The following is a 10,236-nucleotide window of genomic DNA, read 5'->3' on the forward strand; positions in this document are numbered from 1 at the left end:
TTTCTTTTCAGTTTGACTGTGTTTCAGTAAGAGTTTGTGCTAAATCCCAGACTACATTAATAAATATAATTTTAATAAATAATTCGGCAATGATAGTGTTAAAAAAAAACTAACAAACGTTAAACAGTAACTATTTTTGTGCTTTTATCCTAAAAAAAATAGAAGATGCTGCAGAACTCCACTAAGAATGTTCGTGTTTTTAAAGTTTCTTTTCAGTTTGACTGTGTTTCAGTAAGAGTTTGTGCTAAATCTCAGACTACATTATTAAATATAATTTTAATAAATAATTCGGCAATGATAGTGTTACAAAAAATGTACAAATGTTAATATCAAGTCATTATTTACATTTGTTTGGCCTTTATACACCAATAAACTCCTCCTAAGGAATCGTTTATGCATTAAATATGAATTGGTTACCACAGATATCTTAGTAACTAGTTGGGTGAAGTAACAGTAACTATTTTTGTGCTTTTATCCTAAAAAAAATAGAAGATGCTGCAGAACTCCACTAAGAATGTTTGTGATTTTAAAGTTCCTCTTCAATTTGACTGTGTTTCAGTAAGAGTTTGTGCTAAATCCCAGACTACATTAATAAATATAATTTTAATAAATAATTCGGCATTGATAGTGTTAAAAACATTAACCTCAACTCATTCTTTACATTTGTTTGTCCTTTTATACACCCATAAAGTCCAGATGAATTGCTTATCACAGATACCTTTACCTTAGTTAGTTACCTTAGTTAACTAGTTTGGGTGAAGTGTCAGCAACTATTTTTGTACTTTATCCTAAAACCTTTGGGTTTTGAACACACTCAAGTTATTTGTAAATCTTGGAAAAGGATTATTTCATCATTCATTTCACATCCTCTTAAATCCCTATAATTTAAGAAAACCCACATATGAATCCATGTTTCTGGCAGGTTATGTTTAGAGATGCTTTGATCGCAGTCTCTTTCTGCAAGACCTGCCGAATAGTAGAAGAAGAACCGAGCGTTACACCACAGGCTAGTAGAAGAAGAACCGAGCGGTACACCACAGGCTAGTAGAAGAAGAACCGAGCGTTACACCACAGACTAGTAGAAGAAGAACCGACCGCTACACCACTAGTTAGTAGAAGAAGAACCGAGCGGTACACCACAGGCTAGTAGAAGAAGAACCGTGCGTTACATTTCAGAGTAGTAGAAGAACCGAGCTGTACACCACTAGCTAGTAGAAGAAAATTGGTGGGTGGACCTGGGGCCGACTGACTAACGACGATGACCTCATCTCTGCAGAGAGCCAATCAGGCGTCGACGCTGGCCTGGGGGACCAGGATGAAGGGCTTCCTGATCTGCTTCATCCTGGGAGCCTTTAGCTCCATCCTGGTGAGTCGCGGCTGCGCCGCGGGTTTCCGTGGCAACCGCTGGTGTCTGCTGTGGGTGTCTGTGGCAACTCCTGCTATCTGCTGATGGTTTCCATGGCAACCTCTGGTGTCTGCTACACGTTTCTACTTCTGCCTTTTCTGCTGGTAACAGCTCGTCTCTGTAACCATGGTAACGGCCTGCACCCCCCCCACCTGTCTCTATGGCAACAACCACTTTCACCCTTTTTAATTAGTTTTTCTTGTTTCTTCTCTGTCTCCATGGCAACGGCACTGCCCACTTTCCTCTTTCTTTTCTGCGTCTCTGTGCCGTTTGTTTTCGGTAAGTTCTTTTTTTACGTGTTTCTTCAGAAACTGGAACTAGCTGCGTCTCCGTCCGCGTTACCGTGGTAACGGTGTTTTTTCTCTCCAACAATCAGGCCACGTGTCTGTTGTGGATCCCGGGGTTCGGACTTCCGGTGTTCGCTGTCCTGTACAGCGCCGGGAACCTCTGCGCGCTGGCCAGGTAGCTAGCCGCGCAACGTTAGCATGCTAGTAAACAACTACATTACCCAGCATCCCTCAGGAGCATGCTAGTAAACAACTACATTACCCAGCATCCCTCAGGAGCACGCTAGTAAACAACTACATTACCCAGCATCCCTCAGGAGCACGCTAGTAAACAACTACATTACCCAGCATCCCTTAGTTACCTCCTGTGAATCCCAGTGTGCTAAAAACTCTGGTTGTGGTGGGTTGGTTGCCGTGACGACTGTGCTTTGCTTCCAGTACCTCGTTCCTGATTGGTCCGTGCCGCCAGCTGAAGACCATGTGTGCCCCGGAGCGAGCCCTGGCCACCGCCATCATGCTGGTGAGACCCAGACCCAGTCCTGGTCCAGGTCCAGGTCCTGGACCTGGACCTGGACCTGGACCTGGTCCTGGTCCAGGTTCTTGTGTTTTGATCCGGACCTCTGACCCACCTGTGTCTCCGCAGGTGTGCCTGGTGCTGACGCTGTGCTCTGCCTTCTGGGTAAGCTAAGGTCAGGTGACGTGTCCAGGTATTAGCGTTAGCGGTGCTAACCTCTGCTTGTGTCTTTGCAGTGGAAGAACAACGGCCTTGCGCTGCTCTTCTGCATCCTCCAGTTCCTGGCCTTCACCTGGTAGGACACGCACACACGCCCACGTGCACGCCCACCCACGTGCACGCCCACCCACGTGCACGCCCACCTGGCTCAATGTCTTTGTGTGTTGCAGGTACGGACTCTCCTACATCCCGTTTGCCAGGTAAACACACACACACACACACACACACACACACACACACACACACTGGTGGTCCGTCTGGTTTCCCAGAAGCCTCTCTGGGCCGGTCTCCCCGGACCTCCAGCTCACGTGCTTCTTCTCCCCCCGGAGACTCTAAACAGGAAGTGACACAGCGGTATTGCGTATTACTTCCTGTCCCAGCATCAGGCCTGATGAAGAAGAGCTGGAGGTTCTGTTCATGGAGATGGTACCAGATGGTGCCGCTGTGACGTCATCACGTCTGATAACCAATGATCCGTCCCAGACGGACCCCCCCAACCCATGATGTTAACTCATTATCCTAACCTATGATGCTAACTCATAATGCTAACTCGTGATGCTAACTCATTATCTTAACCTATGATGCTAACTCATTATCCTAACCTATGATGCCAACTCATAATGCTAACTCGTGATGCTAACTCATTATCTTAACCTATGATGCTAACTCATGATGCTAACTCATTATCCTAACCTATGATGCTAACTCATAATGCTAACTCATGATGCTAACTCATTATCCTAACCTATGATGCTAACTCATAATGCTAATTCTTTATCCTAACTTATGATGCTAACTCATGATGCTAACTCACCCTAACCTGTGATGCCAACTCATGATGCCAACTCATGATGCTAACTCATGATGCTAACTCATGATGCTAAGTCATAAAGCTAACTCATGATGTTAACTCATACTGTTAACTCATTATCCAATCCTCCAATTCGACTTTTTTCTCGGCATTTTGAGTTTTTTCTCGACATTTCAACCCTCCAACCCCCCGATCCTCCAACCCCTCCAACCCAACCAACTAACGTGACGAAAACTAACGTGACGAAAACTAACGTGACGAAAACTAACGTGACGAAAACTAACGTGACGAAAACTAACGTGACGAAAACTAACGTGACGAAAACTAACGTGACGAAAACTAACGTGACGAAAACTAACGCGGCGAAACTAACGCGACGAAAACCCTCCAACCCTCTAACCCCCTGACTGATTCTTGACGTCTGTGTGTTTCAGGGACGCCGTCATGAAGATGTTCTCCCTCTGCTTGTAGCGTTGCTGCCCCTCCCACCAACCAGCTAGCAGGACTATCTTACGGGCCCTCGGCCCTCGTTACCGTGTCCGTTCACACGTTTCAACGTCGCGCCTTCATTTCCACTTGAATTCTTCTTCAGCGGCTTCAACATTGATTAATTCTGGTTGTTTTTTTTAATATTTTTGATCACGTTTTTATCAGTTAAATGAGTCTCACAGACGTGTTGCTCTGGACACATCTGGATGCAGATGTTGGAAACATTGTCAGTTTTAGGTCGTAGACGCCGTGTTTGTCATGTTTAGCGTCGGTCAAAGGTCGTTTCATGAATCTCCGAAGGTCAAAACGCTCAAATACTGTCCAACATTTCACTCTTAAGCTCTGAAAATCAAACCTCGTTCTGACGAGTTTTCTTTTACATCTTTTACATTTAATTAAATTATTTCAAAAATAAAAACGTATATATTCCTTTAAAGTTAATCATGTTTTTTTTAAGAAGTAAATGTGCGCAGCAGTCCTCAAGTCTTTATTTTGTCTTAAGCCTGAATTATGGTTCTGCGTCAAACCAACGCAGAGCACACGCCATCACCGTGACGCCGTCGTGAACCCTTCGGACTTCTCCGTCACTCCATTTCGTCGCCGTGCAGTACCCCCTGTGACCGCTAATACGCAATCTTTTCCTGAATGGTTTATCCGACTTTTTCCGTCACAGTGAATCAAAGAGATAAGGACAACGATTGTGCAAAAAACCAAACCAAAAAAAATCACACATACACGAAGAAAAGAGCGCTGAAAGTTCACGACTGCTTCAAACTGGAAACCGGAAATGCGTTGCTTCCAAGCGAACCAATCACAGCCTCTGTCTGCATGTGGTCTGCGTCGCCTCGACGCGTAGTTACAATTTTCGGGAGGTGCACGTCAGTGACGGCATGTAGTACGCATCGACGCGTACCACACGCCGTAGGCACAGCGTCGTTTTTTTTTTTTTTTTTTAATATTTTTATCCCGGTTTTTTTCCCATTTTTACCACCCCGTGCTCCTACCTACTGACAGTCCTGGGCATTGCCATCCTCTACCAACCCCGGGAGGGCCCTGCACTGAGCTCAGGTCTCCTCCTTAACCTGAGGAGTGAGCAGGCCGCTTCTTTTCACCAGACAGGGTGGGGTTTCTCCGGCCGAACGTAGCGCGTGGAAGGATCACGTTATTCCGGCCAGATCCTCCCCACCCTATCTGGCGCCCCGGTTGGCCAGAGGGGGCATGTATAGCCCAGGACTGTGTGCATGTTTTTGTGAGGGTAGCTCACACTAGCTACCCAGGGGAACACGGGGAGAACATACAAACTCCACACAGAAAGATCCTTTCGCCAAACAACAGCGTCGTTTTGACGCAGAACCATAACTCAAGCTTTAGAATCTCCCTGGATGTTTCATTCTGGGTGGTAGTTCCACATGTAGCCGCCTGGGGGCAGCAGAGCTGCTGTTTTTTTACAAATTATATATCTTCAGCAGAACATAGAAATCACATTTCATGCCAGGGGGGATAAGAGTTTCCAAGAAAACATTAAAATGAGAACATGTAGTGCTTTTATCATTTATAGTGATGTGTACATAATTCACCTGCATAGAGATGTTAGTCACAGCATTACCATACAGCGTTTATTCAGGTTATAATTTATGTTGTTACTAGTGTTTTGGTCTATGTGTTTAATGTATTACGGTCCCTCTAAGTACGGTGACGTTTTTGGAGTCAGTTAGTTCTGTGATGGGAAGCGGGAGCTTCTTAACGTTTAGTTTCAGTTAACTAGTGGATTTAATAAAGGGACACACGCTTCTGTGGCTCATCTATTTTCACGACTTCCACACTGGTGACCCCGACAGTTTTTTTTTTTACTGGACGTATTCCAGATCGGTCTATCATCATGACCGCACACGCTGTTTCCCTGAAGCTCCCGGAGTTTTGGGACTTGTCAGCTCCGGCGTGGTTCGCACAGGCTGAAGCGCAATTCGCACTACGTGAGATCACAGCTGACGAGACCAAATACTACTACGTTGTTTCTGCCCTTGGGAGCGCAACAGCATCGAGAGTTGTGAGCCTTCTTACAAGCCCTCCCGCCGCCGGTAAATATGACGCTCTGAAGTCGCATTTGCTGAAGACTTTCGGACTTTCTAATGCCGAGAGGGCCAGCCGGCTTTTCTCTCTCCAAGGGCTTGGCGACAGCAAGCCTTCAGAACTTATGGACCGTATGCTTGATCTGCTGGGTGAGCACACACCGGATTTTTTATTTCTTCACCTGTTCCTGCGCCAACTGCCGTCTCAGGTGAGGGCTGTCTTGGCCAACACTACCATCACGGACTGCAGGGAGCTGGCCGCGGTGGCAGACAAGTTTTTTTCTGGCAACTCAGCAGCAGAACTGTGCAGACACGCTGCTCCCTGTCACTGCTTCTGAGCCGCCGTTGGACCATACGTTAACCGCGGCAGGGGCTGCTTTTACCATGCCAAATTTGGCCCCAAGGCTAGACATTGCCGTTCTCCGTGCAACTTCGGTAAACGGCAGGGCCGGCGCTCAGTAGTGGCTGTGAGTGTCGGCCGTGCCGGCAGGCTGCTTTTCATACGCGACTCCATATCAGGACGACGTTTTCTCTGTGACACTGGTGCGCAGCGCAGCCTATTGCCTGCTTCGCAGCTGGACGTGGTGGCTGACACCCACGGCCCAAACATGGAAGCTGCAAATGGCAGTCCTATTCGCACATATGGCACAAGGCACGTTGAACTCTGTTTTGGAGGTCAGAAATTTAGCTGGGATTTTGTTACTGCCAAGGTTGCTTTTCCCCTCTTAGGGTCAGATTTTTTGTGTGCATATGGCCTACTCGTGGATGTAAAAAAACACTGCTTGATTGACGCTGTCACGTTTTGTTCGTATGCATGCACACCAAGTGCCTCTACTGCCATACACCTCTCCAGCCTGCTCCCTGTCACGGATAGTTTCCAGCAGCTGCTCGCCTAGTCCCCAGCCCTCACACGGCCCACTTTCTCCTCTGCTACTGCCAAGCATGGTGTGGAGCACCACATCAGCACCACTGGTCCGCCTGTGTACGCCCGTGCACGGCGCCTTGGCCCGGCCAAACTTGCTGTGGCCAAGGCAGAGTTCGAGACCATGGAGCGCCTGGGGATTGTTCGACGTTCTAACAGTCCTTGGGCCTCTCCCCTGCACATCGTCCCCAAACCAGGCGGTGGCTGGCGGCCTTGCGGAGACTATCGATGGCTCAACGACATGACAACGCCTGACCGCTACCCAGTTCCCTATGTCCAGGACTTTTCAGCACACCTTGCCGGTAAGGTAATTTTTTCAAAAGTGGACCTTATCAGGTGATACCATCAGGTGCCGGTACACCTTCTTGACATCCCTAAAACTGCAGTGATCACGCCATTTGGTTTGTTTGAGTTCCTGCGCACACCTTTTGAGCTAAAAAATGCAACTCAGACTTTCCAACGGTTAATGGACTCAGTTTTACGTGACCTCACTTTTTTTTTTGTGTACCTCGATGATATCCTCATAGCAAGTTCATCTCTTTCTGAGCACCTGTCACACCTTCGCATTCTTTTCGAGCGCCTTAGTCAGCATGGCCTTATCATTAATCCAGCAAAATGCCAGTTCGGCCTCTCCGCCATTGACTTTCTGGGGCACAGGGTCACTGAGGATGGGGTGGAGCCTCTGCCATCCAAGGTGGAGGCAGTTACCGCTTTTCCACACCCACCCACTGTGAAAGCACTGCAGGAGTTCCTCGGTATGGTTAACTTTTACCACCGTTTCATACCCGGGGCGGCCCATACCATGCGACCACTGTATGAGGCCCTGAAAGGCGGCAAGCCCAAACGTGAGGTGGACTGGAACCCAGAAAGAGACAAAGCCTTTGCTAATGCAAAAGCGGCCCTGGTTAGAGCCACCATGCTGGCTCATCCTGACTCCTCAGCTCCCATTGCACTGACCACTGACGCCTCAGACTATGCTGTGGGGGCAGTTTATAAGCAGTGGGTGGGTACTGCCTGGCAGCCTCACGCTTTTTTCAGCAGGTATAGCACCTTTGACCGTGAGCTACTTGGTGTTTACCTGGGTATCCAACATTTTCATTCCATGCTGGAGGGGCGCCGTTTCATAGTTTTTGTGGACCACAAGCGGCTTACCTTTGCCATGTCTAAAATCACTGAGCCATGGTCTGGTAGACAGCAGCGACAGTTGACTTACATTTCCGAGTTCACGACGGACATCAAACACGTGGCAGGGAAGAGCAACCACGTCGCTCACTGCCTCTCGCGGACGGTTGCAGGAACAGTCCACCTCGCCCTAGATTACGGCAACATGGCAGCGGATCAGGCTGCAGACCCTGGTGTGCAGGCCTTTCGCTCATCCACTACAGGTCTGCAGCTGCAGGACATAAAGTTTAATGAAGCTGGCACGACTTTGCTTTGCGATGTCTCCACAGGCTCGCCTAGACCTGTCGTCCCTGAGACGTGGCGGCGTACAGTTTTTGACGCCATCCACAGCCTCTCACACCCAGGAACCAAGGCCTCGCAATGGCTGGTGGCAAACAAGTCTGTGTGGCATGGTCTTAAAAAAGATGTCAGAGACTGGGCAAACACATGCGTCAAATGCCATTGCGCCAAAATTCATCGGCACACTAAGGCTCCTCTAGCACGGTTTGAGCTGCCGGAGCAGCGTTTTGCCCATGTTAACATAGACCTGGTTGGTCCCCTGCCTCCCTTGCAGGGATACACACAGTTGTCGATGATGGTGGACAGGACAACACGATGGGCGGAGGCTGTTCCATTGTCATCAATAACGTCGGCCGACGTGGCCCGGGCGTTTATTGGCACCTGGGTGTCCGGTTTCAGCACCCCCTCTAACATTTCCTCCGACCGCGGCGTTCAGTTTACGTCTGCGCTGTGGAACGCCATAGCTAGCAGTTTTGGGGTTAAACTCCACGGCGCCACGGCCTACCCCCCACAGAGTAATGGCCTCTGTGAGCGTTTTCACAGGTCTATGAAGGTCTCCCTGCGTGCCAGCCTCAAGGACAGTTCCTGGGTTGACAGCCTACCGTGGGTCATGCTGGGAATCAGGACGGCGCCGAAAGAGGACCTCCAGTCCTCCTCTGCGGAGCTGGTCTATGGTCAGCCACTGCGGGTCCCAGGGGACTTCATTTCCAGCACCACCGCCCCTTGGTCTGCCGCAATCCAACGCATCGCCCTGCTCGACAATGCCAGGCTTTTCGCGCCGCTCCCTACCAGTGTTTCCGCTAGAAAAAATTGGCACCGGACAATGTGACCGGCAGGGTTTCAATTTACCGGACAAATGTTTGAAATTCCGGTCACATAGGCTATATATGAATTTATTGAGGTTAAAAATAAATCATATGCAGTAGTACGAAGTCATTTAATAGTATTTTTATTGAAAAACAGGGTATTTAAAATAAGTCCTGTCAATTACCTCGCGAGCGTAACTTCAAAAAATAAATACATATTGCAGAAGCTTGCGCGTAACCTACGGCGTAAGGTACGCGGCGAGGCGTAATCTACGCCGTAGGCTCTGCCTACGGCGGCTGCTCTGTCGGCGCCGCCGCGGCTGCTCTGTCGGCGCTGCAGCTCCGCTTCCTCCCGGCTCCCGGTAGGAAAAGTGATTGCCTGCCAGAATCTGATTTCTCCCCTGAAACTGCATAATTTTACCTGCCAAAAATTGATTGAAGGCCAAATACAGTTAATGAAAGGTTGTTTCTGCCTAAATATGATTTGTTCAAATTTCTTGAGCTTCATAATATAAACACTAGAGCTCACAGGATTGCTTTTAACTCTTTTACCATTACAACACAAAATAGGCATTTTTACCTGCCAAAAATTGATTGAAGGCCAAATACAGTTAAAGAAAAGTTAAATATGACTTGATCTCATTCTTGAGCTTCATAATCTGAAACTCTGACGTTTTATTGCTCTCGCTCAACGGGCTGCGGTGCGCGCTCCGCCGGGGCTCGGCGTGTCCCTCCGCCGGGGCTCCCGGGGACTCTAGTCCCGCAGCACCAGTGAGTATTTTCACTGGACATTTTGACCGGAGAGATTATACAATACCGGACTTCGGCATATTTTACCGGACAAAGTCCGGCAATTACCGGACAACGGAAACCCTGCTCCCTACGTCCTGCCCCGGATTGCCGAACTCACATTTGCCCAGTTTCCTGCAGTCCGCAGATTATGTTTTCATCCGTGTCGATGGACACAGGGCACCCCTTCTCCCACCTTACGAGGGCCCCTTCCGTGTGGTGGAGCCTGGGGACAAGCACTTTGTTGTGGACATGGGAGGTAAACTGGAGCGTGTGTCAGTGGATCGCCTTAAACCGGCTCATTTGGATCTAGCTGAACCAATTGAGCTGGCCCAGCCACCCAGACGAGGCCGCCCACCGTCCGGGTCCCCACTTCATGCCCCTTTACCACTCCGCAGCGGACCTCAGCAACCTGCCTCTGTGAAGGGGGTTCCACGTTTCCCCGTTCGACGGAGCCGCTACGG

At 48.9% G+C, this 10,236-nt stretch overlaps 1 protein-coding gene across 2 annotated transcripts in view; it reads left to right on the plus strand.

Moving 5' to 3' along the window:
• Positions 1–4,154, plus strand: part of LOC133424968 (vesicle transport protein SFT2B-like) — a 4,587-nt gene extending 433 nt beyond the window's left edge. The window contains exons 2-8 of one of the 2 annotated variants that reach the window (XM_061715588.1): positions 1,277–1,366; positions 1,782–1,867; positions 2,131–2,212; positions 2,336–2,371; positions 2,443–2,501; positions 2,596–2,625; positions 3,671–4,154. In XM_061715588.1, the coding sequence (XP_061571572.1) occupies positions 1,277–1,366; positions 1,782–1,867; positions 2,131–2,212; positions 2,336–2,371; positions 2,443–2,501; positions 2,596–2,625; positions 3,671–3,707 (420 nt within the window). In that variant the 3' untranslated portion in view covers positions 3,708–4,154. The remainder of the gene's footprint in view (positions 1–1,276; positions 1,367–1,781; positions 1,868–2,130; positions 2,213–2,335; positions 2,372–2,442; positions 2,502–2,595; positions 2,626–3,670) is intronic. The other variant, XM_061715589.1, reaches the window with a different exon arrangement.
• Positions 4,155–10,236: the final 6,082 nt, after the last annotated feature.

This window comes from Cololabis saira, chromosome 24 (assembly GCF_033807715.1).
Source record: "Cololabis saira isolate AMF1-May2022 chromosome 24, fColSai1.1, whole genome shotgun sequence".
NCBI classification, from domain to species: domain Eukaryota; kingdom Metazoa; phylum Chordata; class Actinopteri; order Beloniformes; family Belonidae; genus Cololabis; species Cololabis saira.